Genomic DNA, 21,042 nt, shown 5'->3' on the forward strand with positions numbered 1-21,042 from the left:
CTGTCTTGGTAAAAAAATGCATATATATATATATATTGTGATAATATGTGATAATAATATGTGTAGTATCAAGACCCAGCCATATGCCCCTAACAGGCCGGCGTTTTACACCATTTCTGGAGCACCATAGTACTACTTTTCCTACAACAAACATTTGAACTGACGTATTTGTAAACTGAATTAGACACTTAGATGCTTGACACGTGGTAACCTTGAGGCCTTTCAGTCTTTCCTAAACTTTAGAGTTAAATGTCAGAGATATCGGAGCGTGTTCATTCACATGAATTTATGAGTTGTTGGTCATTCCTTTGCATGTTTTATGTCTGTTGTGTCAGGAAGGGTAATGGACGCTCAACACCGGGCACGAAGGAATGCCAACCGCTTCAAACCGGTTGTGAAAGCCTCTGTATCTACCGACTGCTACTGACACTTAACTAATGACTTGAACATTTTTCGCATTCAGGACTGAGTTCTCAATGTTTAATGAAACTTTCTCAAGTCTCACTTCTTTGTAACCCTGTGGAGAAGAGCGCGCTGTAAATTCTCCCAACCACTCTTTTCTGGTGATTTATCTTTCTTTTATAATGGCATCAGGGGCTGTGTGGTATTTGACTCGAGTCGGGTCTGTGCTAAATTCAAGAGCTCACAGAGGGATGGGCGAATTCCCCAATCAATGTTTCATGACTCCCACTAAATAAGCCCCAAAACACGAGAACAGACACTCCTGCAAGTGGACTTAATGGAAACAACACAATTCACTTTAAAGATGTTGTATTCTGAAATATTTAAAGAGAAAATCGAATTTTTCAGGGAACCCGTCTCTGCTGTGTCACACACGAGGTGTGATGCTGATGCCGATGCTGATGCTGAGGCTGCAATCTTCTGCAGGAAAGTGAGAGTACTGTACACACAGAAAGAGTGAAGTGCAATGTCTGACCTGTGAATAGAGCAGCGAGCAGAGCAGATCTGGAGAGTTTTCTGTGGCTCACCACAAGCATTTCCTGTGAAGTATTCTAAGGCCTCAGAATTACAGCTTCTGTGCACTGTTGCCTCCTTCACCGCCTGAAAGCTGCAGATATTTCCGTATGTCTCAGAATTCTGCGGGAAAATAGAGGGGTAGACACCTCTGTTTAAAAATATTGACTGACACTTTATGCATATGTGCACGAAGTCTTCATGTCTGGACAAACGTTTACTGACCTCTTTCATTTGGTTTAACCAGCATATAGTGTATACTTTAGCATGTTATAAAAATATGTATGGAAAGAGTAGCATATGGGTTTTCTAAAAACACTGCAGCGCCATAATCAAAGCAGCTGTAAGCAATTATTTGTCAATTACGATTTGCATCGACTCAGTTTACTATGAGACATACACTTGTCTTCCAGTAGGGGGCGTATATGGCTCAAAATGCCGAGACGGGCATCGGCCCGCTTTTGATTTTTCGATTTTGTCTTACTGAGGACATTTGCACATTTATAATCATTATTATAATATTATTTTAATTTTTTTAATTTACATTTTTTTATATTAAGTCATGTTTCGTCAACTGTTTATTAACTTTATTAATTAACACCCAGATATGGGCATAAAATACTGCAAAAGTAAAATTGAGCAGTATTTTAATAGGTTTATTCTAATATACGTTTTCTCAAAGGTTTATCACAGCTGTCAATTATTATAGGATATATTTAATATCTCTATTTAATATCTTAATATCTCACGTCTGAATGCTTTGTGAAGCAGGTGTGTGATTTGTGTTGCAATTCTGCCACCTTGTGCGAAGTTTTAGTAGTGCAGCAAAAATCGTCTTTAAAATTCTTCAACACATCACAGCTACCAAGCAAGTCTAAACTGGGACGTGATCACGACAAGACAAAGATTATTGAAGTGCAAAACAATACCTGAGAATAAAATCTATTTATGAAATAACCATTAAAAACAGATGCACGCGTGACCGGATTACGTCAGTATTAGTGCGCCACTGCGTCTGTGAGGAATTACATTGCACGGCGGAAGAAAAACATTTGTGTTTATTTCATGAACCCTTGTTAGGAATATAAAATAGCTGTTTTATACGGATACTTCAACACACTAACAGTAACAAACTTATTTATTTTATATATTTAATAAAAGTTTAATTTATTGTAAATACTAAGCAGGATTAACAACACCTTCATTAGCCCTCACAACGCTTCATTAGCTTGGGTCTATGGTTGCCAAGCAACACAGCAACCTGTTGGGACTTAATTTATAAGAATATTTGAAGAGTTTTCTTCCAAAATGAGCTAAAAAAATTAAAAATCATGTTTTTTATTATGCTATCATGTTTTTATTGTGTTCGTTAGCTGTATTTTTTAGTTGTTATGGCTTAAAACAAAACAATCCAACTGCAATTTGATTTATATTAATTGGAATGTACAATAAAAAACATGATTTTTGAAAAAATGTAAAAACTCATTTTGGAACCAAACTCTTAATTTACTTCATTATTATATCTGAACATCTATGTGTAATAAAGGACTGTGTTGCATATGAACGTTTGACCTGCTAAAACAAGATTTATTGATGCATTTTATTTATAAATTATTTGTATATTTATCACCAAAAAGGTTGAGGCGATAAAGCAAAAGACAAGAACTTCAGAGTTGTTTTATTAAATGTATTTATTATGAAGGGAAAAATCTACTGCCAAAAAAACCGTAACAATGTGTAAATGTGACCGTCCAACGTTCCTTTAACTGCATTTCTTAAGAATACATTGAACTAAAACATGACATAACCTTTAATTACAGTCACAGGTTTTGTGTGAATACACACAATTGTCAGGAAGGTCCAGGCTGATCTAAGGTCAGTGTGGCTGTAAAGCTTTTAGAAAGCTGGTAATGACAGGTATATCTGAGATCAGCAAAACATGAACAGCCGTCTTACAGCACTAACGCCTCAAGAAACCAGAATTGCACACGAAATTTTATAGCATCAGCACCTTCCTAATGGGGTGATTCTTAACATCAATCCTGGTAAAAATGTTTCTTTACACTTCTACTCAAAATAAAACGGAAGTTTCATTGCACTCACTGAAGACATGTCAGTATGAACAGTGATGCTGTTAAGCCAACAGAACTGTTGGATGTTTGGTTGTCAGCTGTAATTCAGATTTGAACAGGTCAGTTGAAGTTAACACATATGACGCTCTCAGGTGAATATATTTACACTCAAGCAGTTTTCCGGGCCGGGAGGAGGGTAGCAGCGTGCTAGTTGGGACGTGAATGTGAGGTTGAGCTGGAATTCACATGTTTGTTCGGACAACAAAACTTCAAGTGTCTCGAGTTCATATCGTGTCATATCCAAACCCAGTGAGGAGAACCAGTGTAACCATGACGACTGATGTAAAGGAGAGCACAGTAACTGATGGAGGTCCGGTCCAATGCATGATTTCAGCCTTAAATAAGAAACCGATCATTGAATGTGCGGGTCTTTATGTAGTGCTGTCAGGAGGGGCGATCCTTTGGCGAGCCGTCTTGGGTCGGTGGCGGGGCGTCGGGGGCGAGCTGCGTTCACTCTCTGACTCGGAGGCCTCGGGTTCTGCCTGCGGTGAACCCGTGTCGCCCACCATCTCCCGCAGGAACTTAAACTTGGATAGGAAGAGCTGCCACACCACATACCACCCTGCAGACGAGACGCAAAGATCAGATTCATTTAATACGCTGTATTTGCCTTTCCAGGTTCACAGGTTTGCCTTCGATTTGCATTTCTACCGTCACAACCATAGAGCGAACTTGATTCTGGTTCACATAAAATCATTTGCATCCTTCTTGTGATAAAGCACAGATTCACCTGACATTTGCAAAATTACACGCGTATTAACTGGAAGAATATTTTGAATAATTAAAATCAAGCCTATTTTAAGATCTTTTAGACAGTATGTGATCATTTTAAATTGATTTTGGACTAAATTTGTTATTGGGGGGCTTCCTGAGGTAATAAATGAAGATTCTTTCATGTTCAGGAGAGTCAATACTGTGACCTACAGGGATCTGAGCCAAGGTTGGCTTTGACATGACAGTGCTGCACGGTTTCTTACATGACAAACTGGACACTTATGTAACTGGTGTGTACAGTACAATACAGTACAGTATTTACTGCCATAAGCCCAAGATACATTCACAGAGACTTTGACTAAAGTCAACACTGAACTCTTAGTGTGCTGTTGAAATCAAACCTGCTGACCGTGATCAAACCAGCTCTATTTTTGCAATGCTTGCCTGTACAGATCATGTTCTTACACATGGGGAGAAATTTTAAGGCTATGAACTTACCAAAAATCTTGTAACTATAAGTGTAACTGTAGATACGTGACAAAGTTCATGACCATCAGATCATCTCATGGTTCAAGCAAGCACTACTTTGGACTTGTGTTTGTACATAAAGGCATTTTAAACTTAAGGCCCTAAATCACATTACATAACATATCAAACCAAAATATTCAAACGAACTTTCTGAGATACTTTAAGGATGCTTTAACTAAGTGGTGTCATGGTGATTTTTAGTGACTGTATAAATCATTTCTTCTTGTTTTCTTCTGCTTTAGAGTCTGTAAAACACAAGCATGCTCCTAAAACTTGCTATTGCGGTTCTACAAGTTTTGTTGTTTGTGTGATGGATTGCTCGTGATGTCGCTCACCTGTAAGTCACTTTGGATGAAAGCATGTGCTAATAAACTAATGGGGCGGGTTTGGGGGACACTTACCAAACAGCATGAAGAGCAGGACACATGTCAGCGTGGCCACGATCACCAGCACTGTCAGACCAACACTCTGCCACATTCTCCCTCTTCTTTCCTAAAGTCCAAACCCGACAAAACCATCATCAGCACCACGACTTTACCCCCTACAGAAACCTTGCGTTTATTGGGCATGTCTGATGTCAAGATGATATATGCCATCCCTTATGAGAGTTAACCATAGTTTACTTACAGTGTAGTGTTTGTAGTAAAACACTACAGTAACTATAGTTTAATCGTGATATTTATAGCAAAACTATGGTAACACAAATGGTTATCAATTTGCCAAAAAAACAACACTTGTTCTATAAAAAACTATGGTAAATTTTCTTAATGAATGTGTTAACAATACTGAATCATAAATGGTATATGACCGGACACAGATATTTGGATGTCTGTTATCAGAATCAATAACCTACGATGACAGATTTTCAAAGAAGTGCCTAATATCCGTTTTATGTAAATATCATAGTAGATAATAGACTATTGTATGTTATCAATAACGTAATAAAAACAACCATATAATATGAATAATAAAACAATCTAAATGTGAACACATGACAAATTAGACAAACAAAAAGTACCAGGATACATGCATGTGACAAATAATGATTCAAAAGTTCAATACTTTGTTGTTAGGGAAACTTAATTCTCAATTCAAATCTTATAGGTTTAGATACCTTCAGTTGATATTATGAGATATGTTTTATTTAGCGTGTTTAATCTAAATACCGAATGCACAAAGTGTTCGTTCATGATCAGACCTTCAGTCGATCACGTCCACACAATCTTCACGCGGAATCCCGCACGGACGGACGCCGGTCACGCGTGTCATGGACGGCTCACAAATATCCTGCTTATCTACATCATTGCGACATTTACAGAGAACAGAAAACAACTACAAAACAGCGATGTGTGTGGAGTCAACAACACGCTCAATCTGCCGCGGACCCGGAAGTGATCCGTTCACAGTTTACCGCGTTGCATTGTGGGATTTGTAGTTCCTCTCGCATAGCATTTCGGCACCACGCCCCATCAATGATGCGTCACTGAATTAATAAATTATACATTATAATTGAATAATTATTTATTGATGTATTTTTTATTTTATTTTAATATTCAAACGTCTATAAGCAAAAAAAACCAATTTAACAAAAAACAATCTGTATCAATCTGAATAAGTGATTGACATCCATTAGGTTCATCTTTGGTAGCTCCTTTTAAGGCATTTTGAATAAAACAGCTCTTTACGAAATAAAGCACATACAAAACATCTGAACCGGATGCGATGGGACCTGTTTCCCGTTTCTGTACATTTAGTATAAAGCCTGTTGGTGGTCTGTCCTAAGGGATCTCATGGTTATGGAGGCCCACCACTGTTTGTCACGTTATGTCCATTAGATGGTAATTAAGATAACAAACAACTGCTTGCCATGTTCATTTTCTATTATGTTTATTTATTATAGTTAATAAAAATATTTATTATTTTACATTTTTATGAATATTATTTTAGCCTAAATACAATACTACTGCCTACCACATTTATTTAACCAATTTATTTACTCCATTTAAACAGTAGAAACCGTTAACAGAAACAAACATAAGTGAATAAACATACACTTGTGTTGTTTACCGTTAATGAACTATATGGGAGATTCTGGTTGATTTTGATTGGTCATTTCTATCTGTGACAGAAAAGAGCTGAAGACCCAATGGTTGATCCTGCTATAAGAAATCAAGCTATTGTCTTGTAACACCATTTTGGATAAAGTACCCAGTGTAAATAACTAAATTCACTGGTTGTATTTGACAGGTGTGACGATCAGTTGCTTTAAGTTTTTACCTTCGTCATTAGTACATGGGTTAAAAACTGGTTAGAGTTTCTCAGTGAAGGATTGATCAGTGTAAGAGTAGATATGAGACCTGTTGTCCACATCATAAAAGGAGACCAAACCCTCCTCATAATCCACAAACACACCCACCTTCTGTGGCTTTACTCTCAGAGACAGAGAGACAGGGGGATCTGCACAAGCTTTATATTCATTCTTATTCCTCAACCACACAGTCCAGAATCCCTTCACTGGTGTCAGTGCGATCTCTCCCTTCCTGTCAACAGATTCTCTGACCACTCCTAAAGTCCATTGAGTCTTTCCCTTCACCTGAACCTCATAATAAAATCTCCCTGATGAGAATCCCTCCTTTCCCAGGACATTTACACATGTATCAAATCTCTTTGGGTTGTCTGGGAGTTTATGTCTAATGTCTCCATGTCTCACTTGTTTCTCATCATCAGACAGAATGAGTTCAGGATGAGCTGTGTCAGGATCCAGAGTCACATCCACTGAGAGAGATCAGAGAATATCAATCACAACTGATGATGATGATGTTTGTGATGTTTAATGAATAATGTGTCAGTATATAAATGTAAAGTATTGTAGTATATGAGTGAAGAGAGCAGATGACACACTGTACCTGCATACTGCTGCATCCACTTCAACACTGTACAGACACATCACAATAAAACATCAGCACATCTTTCACATGCATTTATAATTATAAAGTGTAGAATTATGTTTTTTTAATTGTTGCTAATACATTAATGCATTGGGCAGATACTTTTATCTGATTTGCTATTTATTTTATGAACCTTACAAAGTACATTTCATGTGGTTCCTGATAATCATGACCTATGACCTTGTTGGCTCTGAACTACTGTTTTAGAATTTAACATCTCAAGATCATATGTTGAGAGTCTCATCATCACTAGAAGAAGAAAAGTAGAAGAACATCAGCAGAGAGATTCCCACAGAAATAAGAAACCACATACAAGATTCGGATCTCTCAAACAGCAGTGACTGTAAATTTAGAGCCGGTGAAGACTTTTTCTGACGTCTCCAGCCTTTCATATGTTCATGTAATCCTGACACTCTCAAATGAGGCTCCAGGTGAGTTTCACAGTAAGAGCTCTGACACACCAGACACGACTTCACAGCCTTCAGCTTTCCTTCACTACAGATGTCACACACAACTTCAGCTTGTTCTTCAGGACATTTCTTCTTATGTTCATCCACAACTTCTCTGAGTGTTGTATAAATGTTGAGATCAGGTCTCTGCTTGAATGTTTCTTTACAGTTTGGACATCTGCAGTCTTGACTGTTGTTCCAGTATGTACTGAGACAGATCTTACAGAAGTTGTGTCCACATGGAGTGCTGACTGGATCACTGAACACATCCAGACAGATTGAACACATTAGATGCCTAGAGGACAGCATCCCTGAAAAATTATGTAAATATTATCACCTGTACTGGTGTGCGTTTCACAAAATCGTTAGCCAACTATGCACGCAAGTTCCATCATTCCAGCATAGTTCAATGATTTAAGTGTTTCCCGAAACCATATCGTTCCAATGATCAGTCGCAAACAGCATCGCAAAGTTGCGTGGTTGTAACTACAGGTGGTTAGAAGCATAGTTCCTTTATATTATGACATGTAGACTTACATGCATCATGCCTTTCAGCAAACTAAGCAAGCAACATGCAGTGCATTCTTTATCCATAATTCGAAATACAAACAAATTTAATTTGACATATTTTTGTTGGTTAAAGGGGTGCTGCAGCGGTGTGTCATGCATTCTGACTTCTTTACAATATTAAACGTGTGGTCTTCTCATGCTTAACATGGTCAACTTGTCAAAAAACGAGTTGGGCGTATTACGTAGTATTTCTGTGCTCGATACACTCCCCCAGCGATCGTACAGGTTTTGTAAAGTTTTTTTTCGAACATATAAAACTGTTTCATAACAATTTTTCGTAGTCCCTTGTTGTACAATTCTCCCGGAAAAGCACGCGGCATGCTCACGCGGCAGCGGTTTTGTAGTCCGCTATCACGTGACTCAGCAGCTCCAAGCGCAAGCACGCAGACGCTGCTGCAGCCGGCGAAAAGAGGAGGAGCATCGTGTTGAGTTTTTTCACCTCGGTGAATAAAAACACTGCGAAATGCGATGTATGGCAGTGGGCCTTTGGGGGTAAAAAGCCAAAGTTTGAAAGTACTTTATTTAAGCACTTTATTTACTTTGTTTCTCAAACAATAGTGTGCACTTTGTTTATAAATTCACTTAAAAAAGTGTAACGAAAGGGAAACATGTTAATTTGTTCTATTATTTTGTCTAAACATACTGAACAAAAATGGAAAAGCAGTTTTAAAATCTTTGTTCTTGAGTAATAATTTTGTCCACTTTGTTTTTTTAAAGCTAGAGAAGTAGTACTGGGATACCGAGGAATCGTTTTGTTATATATCGTTTTTCTGTTGTTATATTGTTACTATTTTCCAGTAATAATTTGGTACAAAGTTCATGTTTGCAAATTCGATTACAGGAATAAATAACTAAAATAGATTTATTTGGTTTAAATTATGTCCCGTGTTTTAACATCTACATGATTAATTAGCCTACAGGCACATTAAGAGCACAAATCACAAAATATTTTAGTGGTCATATTCAGATTTAGCATATTAATGATGCATTCATCTGATAAATCATGACATTTCATCTACAGGAAAGTAAATGTAAGTTCAAGTGAATGCTTTTTAAAAGTAAAAAGTATTGGTATCGGTATCGATATCGGCAATACTGGCCCTGCATTTACTTGGTATCGGATCGATACCAAATTTTACAGTATCGCCCACATCAAGATTGACCTAACAAAGCAAGGTCAATGTTAATGTTACATTTGCTTTACAATGTTGGGCAAGTTACTCTGAAGAAATAATTAATTACTAGTTACTAATTACATATTCAATGTTGTAATTAGATTACTGTACAAATTACTCTCTCCAAAAAGTATTTAATTACTTATTACTAATTACTGTCTATATCCTACATCAACCTTGATTGGTTAAGTGATTTTAATTAATTCAAATGAATAATAAAAAACTATATAGTATTATTAACTGACCAAAGTATTACAAATGTGAGAATTATACATTAAAGCATGGATTTTAAAGTTAAGACTTTGAATTTTGATGTCAATTCCACTATTGCACACACATATATTACACAAAGTATTTATTTTAATCACATCTGAAGTAACTGTAATTAAATTAAAGGAAAAAATTGAGTATTCCCTTACTTTACTTTTTCAAGGGAAAAGTAATTAAATTACAGTAACTAATTACTTGTTACACCCAACACAGCCTATATACCATTTCAGTGTGGTAGTTAAACATATTTGACATACTCCAGTTTGACATATAGTTTACTTAACCAGAGCACTAATATTTTAAATCTGTTGATAATCTGTGTTATATTTCTGTCACTTACCTGCGAGTAAAGATCAGTAGTGTTCACTTCTACAATGACTGAAGAAAGATTCTGTTGTTTATAGTGTTCAGAAAAGCGTTTATATTGATGTTCATTAAGTTAGTTTCACTTTCTTTCATACCTTCAGTGATTTTAAGGGCATTCCAGTAAACAAGAAGTTTTAGTTTTGTCCCTCTTTTCGTTTTTAAAGGGCAAACAAACACACTGACTCATTTGAGAATTTTCCATACAGTTTAAATATATTTCAAAGTAATAGATAAGGTATATTACTCACATGAATCACATTTAGTCCTCAATATACACTCACCTAAAGGATTATTAGGAACACCTGTTCAATTTCTCATTAATGCAATTATCTAATCAACCAATCACATGGCAGTTGCTTCAATGCATTTAGGGGTGTGGTCCTGGTCAAGACAATCTCCTGAACTCCAAACTGAATGTCAGAATGGGAAAGAAAGGTGATTTAAGCAATTTTGAGCGTGGCATGGTTGTTGGTGCCAGACGGGCCGGTCTGAGTATTTCACAATCTGCTCAGTTACTGGGATTTTCACGCACAACCATTTCTAGGGTTTACAAAGAATGGTGTGAAAAGGGAAAAACATCCAGTATGCGGCAGTCCTGTGGGCGAAAATGCCTTGTTGATGCTAGAGGTCAGAGGAGAATGGGCCGACTGATTCAAGCTGATAGAAGAGCAACTTTGACTGAAATAACCACTCGTTACAACCGAGGTATGCAGCAAAGCATTTGTGAAGCCACAACACGCACAACCTTGAGGCAGATGGGCTACAACAGCAGAAGACCCCACCGGGTACCACTCATCTCCACTACAAATAGGAAAAAGAGGCTACAATTTGCACGAGCTCACCAAAATTGGACAGTTGAAGACTGGAAAAATGTTGCCTGGTCTGATGAGTCTCGATTTCTGTTGAGACATTCAAATGGTAGAGTCAGAATTTGGCGTAAACAGAATGAGAACATGGATCCATCATGCCTTGTTACCACTGTGCAGGCTGCTGGTGGTGGTGTAATGGTGTGGGGGATGTTTTCTTGGCACACTTTAGGCCCCTTAGTGCCAATTGGGCATCGTTTAAATGCCACGGCCTACCTGAGCATTGTTTCTGACCATGTCCATCCCTTTATGACCACCATGTACCCATCCTCTAATGGCTACTTCCAGCAGGATAATGCACCATGTCACAAAGCTCGAATCATTTCAAATTGGTTTCTTGAACATGACAATGAGTTCACTGTACTAGAATGGCCCCCACAGTCACCAGATCTCAACCCGATAGAACATCTTTGGGATGTGGTGGAACGGGAGCTTCGTGCCCTGGATGTGCATCCCACAAATCTCCATCAACTGCAAGATGCTATCCTATCAATATGGGCCAACATTTCTAAAGAATGCTTTCAGCACCTTGTTGAATCAATGCCACGTAGAATTAAGGCAGTTCTGAAGGCGAAAGGGGGTCAAACACCGTATTAGTATGGTGTTCCTAATAATCCTTTAGGTGAGTGTATGTTTGCATAAGCAGTATTTGTCAATCATATCCAGCATTGCATATTATTTGATCAAAAGTAGCCACATAATCACTCAATACTTTATCAAATATATGAACTAAGAAAAAGAAGTAAATTTGTTCACGTGTTACGTCATGTGATGATCATAACACCAAATCAGGCAACATCAGGAGCAGTCTTAAGATTTCAGATTAGGCATCAAATACATTTTTTAAAGGTGGTTTTAGTTACGTTTAGTTTTTTAGGTAGTTTTCAGTGATTTTATTTATTGCTAAGGGGGTTCTAGGCACTCCGCTTTGCATTATTCCTAAATTAAATGATTGAAGAATTATTTGAAAAATTAATAGAAAATACTTTTTTTCATGCATTTACACATTTTAACAAACTTAATGTTGACTATTGAACTAATGTCATGTGTCATTTCTTTGATAGGTGTGATGATCAATGGCTTTGAGTTTCTACCTTCACCATTACCACATGGGTTAAAAACTGGGAAAAGTTTCCCAGTGAAATATTGACCAAAGAAAGAGTAGATATGATATCCACACTCTGCATCATAAAAGGAGACCTTACCCGCCTTATAATCCACAAACACACCCACCTTCTGTGGACTCATAATCAGAGACAGAGAGACATCAGCATCAACACAAGCTACATAATCATTTTCACTCTTCATCCGTACAGTCCAGAATCCATTCACTGCTGTCATTTCCAAATCTCCCTTCCTGTCAACAGATTCTCTGGCCACTCCTATGAACCAACCAGTCTTTCCTGTCACCTGAACCTCAAAATAAAATCCCCCTGATGAGAATCCCTCCTTTCCCAAGACATTAAAATATCTATCAAATCTCGTCCAGTAGTTTGGAAGATTAAGTGGAGTGTCTCCATGTCTCACTTGTTTCTTATCATCAGACAGAATGAGATATGGATTTGCTGTGTCAGGATCCAGAGTCACATCCACTGAGAGAGATCAGAGAATATCAATCACAACTGATGATGATGATGTTTGTGATGTTTAATGAATAATGTGTCAGTATATAAATGTAAAGTATTGTAGTATATGAGTGAAGAGAGCAGATGACACACTGTACCTGCATACTGCTGCATCCACTTCAACACTGTACAGACACATCACAATAAAACATCAGCACATCTTTCACATCTGTTTATACAGTATATGAAATTACAAACAATCTTTAAGCTTACTTAAAAAAAGTACTGTTGTGATAAATTACACATGAAATAGTTGGGTTCAATTCATTATTAGCAATAAAAATGGTTTTGAACAGATGCAATATAAACCTAACAAGCACATAAACCTTTTGACATTTTCTGATTTAAAGTAAAATGAGTTTTGAACAATTAATGTACCTTTATTAAAATGTATAAATGAAGTCAAATAAAATACAATACAGATTTTTACATTGATGTCTGCTGATATATTTGTAGCGAGGAAGGCGGGATGAGAGCCGTGGGCCAACGAGGCGGGGCCGGTGTCGTGAGTGATAGTGGGAATCAGCTGTGCGCACACCGGTCCCGCATGTCTCACGGAGGAGATCGGGAGCATAAGAGGACGAGTGACAGGACTACTGACGAGAGAGGACCGGGCCCGGACATACATTAAGTTTTGTTTATGTTTGTGTGGCCGGCAGTCGACCGTGAGGTGGCTGTCGGCCTTTTACTTCTGTACCATTGTTTGTTTATTTTGATGAAAAGTTTTTGAATGTTCGCCAGTTCCCGCCTCCTTCCTTCCCTACTTTGAAATGTGCTACAATATTCTTCTGCTTTTTCTAAATTTTTGGCCTTTTGTAACTGTTGATTGGATATTACAGTAAGAGATGACAACAAATCTTACAGGGTGATCTTGACCTACCAGCTCCACGCTGTTGTGTGTCTTTGTGAACTGCAGCTGCAAATAACCCCAGGAAAACTCCCACAGAAACAACCAGGAGCCAAAACATACAAGAACACCCAGATGAAGAATTCTGCAGACGACTCAAGTCTTTCTGATGTTTCTCCTGAGAAAAAGACAGCAATGATCTCACATATGTACTGTATCTTGTTTTTCAAACTTTCCTTAGTCAAAATAAAGTCCACAATCAAAAACCAGACCTCTCAACATGGACTGAAACACTTCTCAATTGTCAGAGCTGTGCTATTGTGTCATGATCCTGTCCTCCTTGTCATGAGTTTTCTAGTTTTGTGAACAGGGTTGTGACAGTACCATGTCTTTTGTTCTTGCCTTGTTCTGTGTGGAAGCACATGGATTTTGTTTGTTGCTTTCTGCCATGTGCTCTCCTGTGGCTATCCTGGCCCCGCCCCCTCATTTCCCCATCTATCTTCCCGTTAGTGTTTCATTCCCCTCACCTGCCCATTGTAATTATCCCTCGTTAGTTTTCCCTATTTAATGCCCTTGTGTTTACTGTCCCGTGCAGGTTCATTCTTGTTGGTTTCCATGTTACCCTGGTTCCTGTCTTGCTCTTAGAGTAGGGTGACCACCTGTACCTCTTTGCATTGTACCACACAGCACAGCATTTTCACGCCTTGTCCCGCACGTTGCATATTAAGAAAATGTCCCGCATTTTCAACAGTCTGTTGCTTTTTAGCTTTCACATTAAGAAACACGTCTTTAACCTGAAACGCATGCTTGTTTGCGCCATTGTTTATTTAACAGCGCTGTGTCAAAAGCAGCAACCCGGTGCACACCAGTGTCCAACGAGCTCATACAAACGCAACTATTTTTTAAAGCCTGACTTTTATCCAATGTATGAGAAGAAGGCAGTGATTTCAGTCATCAAGAGGCTGCGACGGCTGTCAGATGGGGTGGCGATCATCCCATGTCAATTTACAGAATAAAAAGTCACTAAAACATTGTAATCTGTGTGGCTTTGAAACAGTGTTTGTTAGCGTATTGAAATAAACATTATTTGCAAATCATGAAATGCATTATTTAACAATTACACATTTTAAAAGAGAAACTCTTTTTCATTGTTTGTTTGTTCTTTATTTCTTAAGCTATCTCTTTTTGAGAAGATGTTCAAAGTGTACAACAGGATAACTAAGTCTAATCTGTGCTCAAAATTTAAAGAGACATTGACCCTTAAATTGAAATCGCCATTAAAATTGTTTTATGTTATATAACATTTTATCTATGCCTTAATTATGTTGTAGTTGGAATGGACTAAATAACAAATTATTTTTATAAGATAAAAATTATATAAGAATGTTTTCATTCCGTTATTATATCACAGTTTCACGCTAACTTTCAATGGCGCCCCAGATTTGGTTTGTTGGGTGGTCACCCTACCTTAGAGTGAGTCTGAAATCTGTTCTAGTTGTTTTTGTTTCTTCTGTTTTGCCCCCTCTTGGGAAGTGTTTTTGTTAAGAGTTTATTGTTAGTCTTCAGTTGCGATTATTTTCTTGTTTGCCCCATCGTGGGTTTTTTGTTAATAAAGTTTTCTTGCCTGAAACATCGCTGTCTGCATTTGGGTTCTCTGTCCGCCACCCCTGACACTATTGTATATTATTTTGAAAACGTTGTACTCTTATCTGTCAACACTTCATTTGTATGCAGTATATTAAATAAATATAATATGTGTAGCTCAGTTGGTAGAACATGGTATTATAGAAACCCCTAAATAATGTGTTCAATTAACACACAAACTGATAAAAAGGCACTTTGGAAAAAAGTATCTGCCAAAAATATAAATATGTGAATGAATATTTAACTAAAGAAGTCCGTGAAGTCTCTTTATATGAAAGAGACTGTATAATGAGTGATCACAGAGAGATGTAGTGACCTGTAAGAGGAGGAGATTATTTTCAGCGTTTGAGATCTTCTGCTGCTGCTCAGTGTTTCTCTTCTTCAGCTCAGTGATCTCCTGATCTCGAACTTTAATGACATTCTCTGCTGTGATCTGCTTCTGCTTCACCATCACCAGCTCAGTGTTTCTCTTCTTCAGCTCAGTGATCTCCTGATCTAGAACTTTAATGACATTCTCTGATGTTATCTGCTTCTGTTTCTCCATCACCAGCTCAGCGTCTCTCTTCTTCAGCTCAGCGTCTCTCATCTTCAGCTCAGTGTCTCTCATCTTCAGCTCAGTGTCTCTCATCTTCAGCTCAGCGTCTCTCTTCTTCAGCTCAGTGTTTCTCTTCTTCAGCTCAATGATCTCCTGATCTCGAACTTTAATGACATTCTCTGATGTTATCTGCTTCTGTTTCACCACCACCAGCTCAGCGTCTCTCATCTTCAGCTCAGCGATCTCCTTCTTCTGATCTCTAATAAGATCTTTATCCAGTTTCTCTGCTGCTCTCCAGTTTTCCCCTGTCATCTCCAGCTCATTGTTTCTCCATTTTATCTGACTGATTGCCCGCTCCAGATCTTTAATAAGATGTTTATCCTGTTTCTCTGTTGCTCTCTGCTCCTCTGCTATCATCTCCAGTTCACGGTTTCTGCTCTTTAGTTCAGTGATCTCCTGCTTCAGATCTTTAATGACATCTTCATCATGTTTCTCTGCTTCTCTCTGCTCCTCCTCCATCATCTCCAGCAGTTCAATGTTTCTCTTCTTCAGCTCCGCGATCTCCCGATTCAGATGTTTAATGACATCTTCATACTTTTTCTCTGATGCTTTCTGCATTTCTATCTTCATCTCCAGCTCAATGTTTCTCATCTTCAGTTGAGTGATTTCCTTCTTCAGATCTTTAATAAGACATTTATCTTGTGTTTCTGCTGCTCTCTGATTCTCTGCTATCAACTCCAGCTCAATGTTTCTCTTCTTCAGTTCAGAGATCTCCTGCTCCAGATATTTAATGACATATTCATCGTGTGTCTCTGCTCCTCTTTGCCTCTCCTTCATCATCTCCTGCAGCTCAGACTGACACCATTACAAAGCAAATTAAAACATGATCTATTAGACATGAGGGAGTATTTTTCAGTCAGTAATCTTTAAAGAAGACTAATGTAAAAAAAACATTTGAGCACTTGTGGTAAATAGAAGATCAACAAAGATCTATAACACATTTTTCTGAGTGAACTCTTGTATACTGACCTCTCTTAAAGGAACAGTGTTGTGATACTTGTGATCCGTCACAGTGCAGATAAGACACACACATGTGTGATCATCTCTACAGAAAAGTCCCAGAGGTCTGTCATGTTTCGGACATATATAATCCTGCAGATTCTTCACAGGATCAATCCGTTTGTGTTTCTGTAATCCTGACACTCTCAAATGAGGCTCCAGGTGAGTTTCACAGTAAGAGCTCTGACACACCAGACACGACTTCACAGCCTTCAGCTTTCCTTCACTACAGATGTCACACACAACTTCAGCTTGTTCTTCATGACATTTCTTCTTATGTTCATCCACAACGTCTCTGAGTGTTGTATTAATCTTGAGATCAGGTCTCGGCTTGAATTCTTTGTTACAGTTTGGACATCTGCAGTCTTGACTGTTGTTCCAGTATGTATTCAGACAGATTTGACAGAAGTTGTGTCCACATGGAGTGCAGACTGGATCACTGTACACTTCCAGACAGATTGAACACAGAAGCCTCTCAGCCATTGGATCCCTAGAGGACAACATCCCCAAAAATGATGAAAAATATATCACCTGTACTGGCAGTCAAATGTTTGGACATATAATATATAATATCTATTTAACCCGAGTACTAACATTATAAATCTGTTGAGGACAATCTGTCTTATATTTTACATTTACACTCACTTACATGTGAGTGAAGATCAGCTATGTTCACTCTTACAATGACTGAGGTTCAGTAGTTTTTTTTTTATATATGCATGTATGTTGATTTAGTGAGCTTTCAGTCATTTATTTTTGACCGGTTGGTGTAGATTTATGACAGAAAGTACAGTGTAAAAGAGGGGAACAGGACTAACACAAGACCTCAAGCTGGTACTCAAACCCACACTTAAACCCGAATAAGTTGGGAAAACTCAAAACATTTGAGGTAATCACTTACATCGAATTATAATGTTCCCAAATTTAAGTAAACAGAACTATCAAGTTTTGATTTTGTTGTACTCATGCATGCTAGTTCCTCTTCATTTTGAACATTTAATGAGGTAACTCCTTTTTTTGAAAGTTAAATAAAAGGTCTTATTAAGGCCACATCAACACAAAGCCAGAGCTTTCCCTATCCAATCTTTTTTTTTCACAGCGATTTCTCAAGAAATATCTGCATACACACGAACACGGTAAACTGACTCAAAACGAAAACACGAGGGTGGCGTTTTCAGATTTATCCACTCTGGGACACCTAAGCATAAGCACCACTCTTCTGAACAATGGTAACCCCAAAAACTCTTCTAAATATCCAAGATAAATGAACATTCACCGTTAACAAGGCGTTATCCTTTCTAAAAACGTATAAATTGAACTTAATTTCAAAATGTACTGTATATGCAGTCGTACGCAAAGCATGCTGGGAACTGAAAATCATTCTCAACAAATCATGTTGCATTAACTTGTTACAGGAACTCAACATATTTAAATTAGTAAAAATTTTCTATAAAATCAAGTTTACACTACTTCATCTATTTAATTACATTTGGCCTTATACAGTGCAGGTCACATGAAGTACAGTTGCAACATCTGTACTGTACACTGTCAAAAATTCATGAAAAATTAAAGTCTCCGTGAACTGGAAGTTGCGATAGTTTTTGCTTCCAGTATTTTGACACATTTCCGAGTGAAATGGAAATGTTGAATGAGAAAAATAGGAGCCGTGGCTTTTGTTTTTCTCTGCGATTTGATCAGATATATAAAAACAGACGTTGTATTTTGAAATGGAACTGGCAGGAGACTGACAGTCGAAGGGGAGGAGTTAACAGATGCTCCGCCCAAGCATCTAACACACATCATTTAAGATGGATAGTCACTACAGGACGGAAGTGCATTTTCAGATTTTAACTGAAGATTATGAGGGCACACAAATTTTAAAAAGAGAATGACCCACATTGATAAACTATTTACAATCAACGCTGCAACATTTCATGAAAAAATAGGCATTGTCATTTTTTATTTCACTGGGACTTTAAGTTAAACAATTCATTAATTTAAGTTAAATAAAATTAGCTTTATGAGTCAATTAAACCTACAGTAAATTATATTGAATATTGTATTCTACAACTCGTTTTTAAAAGTCAGTTCAATATAATTAAGTTCAATGGACTCAGAAAGCTAATTTGATTTAACTTAAAAAAATATGACAGCTGAAATTTTTTACAGTGTAAGGCTGAGCACAGCCCATCGTCTTCTGTTGAAGTTTAGTACTTTAAACAGGTCAATGTTAGTGTTCATCAAGTTAGTGTTCGTCAACTCTCATTGCTACACTTACAGGTTTAGGCACATATAACACAGAACTTTTAGTTTGTTTCATTTAGATATTGGCCTTCACCCAAAGCCCTAGAGCCTTTCCTTTTTTGAGCAAAGAATGGAGGCTGTGATTTTCTCCAAATGTCTTTCTAACCTTAACTGTAAAACCAAAGGAAAATAGTAAATTGATAAGAATTGTATACAAGCTCCTCCTAACCCAGTCCTTTAACATTGATCCTAATCTGATAGTTAATAGAAAAGTTTTTCAGGGGCAAACAATATTGTTCACTGACCCCATGTTTTACATTCATCACAAACAAACAATTACAATAACACAATGTGTTTTAATAAATCTTTTTTGCAACAATGTTTAAAACTGTCATCAAATTTAATATAAGTACATTTTTATATATATATTTTTTAATATACATACACGCTCCACACTTGCAAAACAGGTAACGTATGCGAAAAAGGTTTAAACAAAAAGTTTAATGGTGAAACAGGCTATTTAAAAATTATATTTGCCATGAACATCGTATTTCTAGTGCAAATTCTCGCTGTCTGTAAACTGATCACTTAGCTTTTTATATTGTGATTGTAGAAGTGACATGTTTAGAATGATTTCTACCGCATTAAAACTTACAGTATTGTACCATCTGAGTTAATGCCGTTTCACATGTTGTTATTCACCTGCAGTGAAGGTGCAGACAAACCTACAGTAGTTGTGCTTTTCTGGACTTTTCGTTGTTTCTAAAACAGAAGACAAATAGTTATTGTTATTTACAGTTTTAGTTTAGCCCACATAAAATTGCATTTTGACTGTGATCGAACTGGACTGGGGCAACCAAACATCTTCATAGTTCTTACACCGATTTCTGATACCATTTCAAGTGTAAAAATCAAACCAAAGTTTGACATCCTTTAACCTGCTTCTCTAGTTTGACAAAGCAGAGCACTAAAATTATAAATCTGTTGAGTATAATCTGTTATATTTCTGTCTCTTACCTGTGAGTGAAGATCAGCTGTGTTCACTCTTACGATGACTGAAGAAATATTCTATTGTTCGAAGAGTTTCTATCATTGCTACAGTGATGATGTTACGGGTATTTCCACATACTTGTTAAATACAGTAGATGTTTCGTTTTAGTCAGTTCCCAGCAGTGACCTCCCCATTCTTTTTATTTAAAGGGAAAACAAACACACAATAACTTATAGGAACATTTATAAATAATGTACCAGAACTTTAAGAAGCATATTACAGCTCTTTAGTTCCAATCCATTTACAATAATACATGAAAAATAATGCATGTGTTACAGCCACAGACTCTGTTGTAATTTAAAATATTTAAATTAATTGATTTGTTTGGTTTGTTACGGAGTGTTGTAATACACCATGATTGATCAGAGAGAGAGATGTAGGGACCTGTATGAGCTGTAGATGATGTTGAGTGTGTGAGATCTGCTCCAGCTCAATGTTTCTCTTCTTCAGTTCAGTGATCTCCTGCTCCAGAACAACACAAACACTGACTCAGACGCAGTCTGGGTTTAAAGACAGAATGTAGTCAAGAGTGAATGGTCGGGGGGGGGGGATTCTCTTGTGGATCTTCAGGGCACTCCAACTGGTGATCACAACAACGGTGAATTGCAATTAATATTATAGAGGAAAATGGCTTTAGAGCATTCAGCATTCAGATTTCTCATGCAGCTTCAGACTGTCTCTCTAGAGTTTTCTTCTTATGTTCATCCACAAGATCTCTGAGTGTTGTATTAATCTTGAGATCAGGTCTCTGCTTGAATGTTTCTTTACAGTTTGGACATCTGCAGTCTTGACTGTTGTTCCAGTATGTACTGAGACAGATCTTACAGAAGTTGTGTCCACATGGAGTGCTGACTGGATCACTGAACACTTCCAGACAGATTGGTACATGCTAGATGAGGTATGCATGTGCAGTTCATGTTCAGTCCTCATTACGTGTGTTAAGCAGTAATTTTCAGCCTGAAAAGGTTACACCGATTGATTTCTACTGCACAATACATGTGTAGATGTGAGTTACTGCTTTTGTTGTTATTTACCTGCTGTGAA

At 37.4% G+C, this 21,042-nt stretch overlaps 3 protein-coding genes across 5 annotated transcripts; all 3 read right to left on the reverse strand.

The window, feature by feature from the left end:
- Positions 1–2,654: 2,654 nt before the first annotated feature.
- Positions 2,655–5,747, reverse strand: smim13 (small integral membrane protein 13). The gene is made up of 3 exons (XM_057354956.1): positions 5,548–5,747; positions 4,751–4,841; positions 2,655–3,669 (listed from the first exon to the last, which is right to left on the reverse strand). Exons 2-3 carry the CDS (start codon positions 4,824–4,826, stop codon positions 3,479–3,481), a joined length of 267 nt encoding a protein of 88 aa, XP_057210939.1. The 5' UTR covers positions 4,827–4,841; positions 5,548–5,747; the 3' UTR covers positions 2,655–3,478.
- A 907-nt stretch (positions 5,748–6,654) lies between these two features.
- LOC130566878 (E3 ubiquitin-protein ligase TRIM69-like) lies at positions 6,655–8,034 on the reverse strand. The gene is made up of 3 exons (XM_057354692.1): positions 7,674–8,034; positions 7,256–7,282; positions 6,655–7,124 (listed from the first exon to the last, which is right to left on the reverse strand). The coding sequence occupies exons 1-3, from the start codon at positions 8,032–8,034 to the stop codon at positions 6,658–6,660; spliced, it is 855 nt and encodes a 284-aa protein (XP_057210675.1). The 3' UTR covers positions 6,655–6,657.
- A 3,917-nt stretch (positions 8,035–11,951) lies between these two features.
- LOC130567475 (centrosomal protein of 290 kDa-like) lies at positions 11,952–20,059 on the reverse strand. 3 transcript variants are annotated; one of them, XM_057355596.1, is made up of 7 exons: positions 19,965–20,059; positions 19,650–19,709; positions 16,674–17,193; positions 15,426–16,499; positions 13,499–13,643; positions 12,717–12,743; positions 11,952–12,585 (listed from the first exon to the last, which is right to left on the reverse strand). In XM_057355596.1, exons 3-7 carry the CDS (start codon positions 17,184–17,186, stop codon positions 11,966–11,968), a joined length of 2,379 nt encoding a protein of 792 aa, XP_057211579.1. In that variant the 5' UTR covers positions 17,187–17,193; positions 19,650–19,709; positions 19,965–20,059; the 3' UTR covers positions 11,952–11,965. The 3 variants fall into 3 exon arrangements, with proteins under 3 accessions (XP_057211579.1, XP_057211580.1, XP_057211578.1); XM_057355597.1 differs by having other exon boundaries at positions 19,603–19,709; XM_057355595.1 differs by lacking the exons at positions 19,650–19,709; positions 19,965–20,059 and having other exon boundaries at positions 16,674–17,207.
- Positions 20,060–21,042: the final 983 nt, after the last annotated feature.

Source organism: Triplophysa rosa, linkage group LG16 (assembly GCF_024868665.1).
Source record: "Triplophysa rosa linkage group LG16, Trosa_1v2, whole genome shotgun sequence".
Taxonomy (NCBI): domain Eukaryota; kingdom Metazoa; phylum Chordata; class Actinopteri; order Cypriniformes; family Nemacheilidae; genus Triplophysa; species Triplophysa rosa.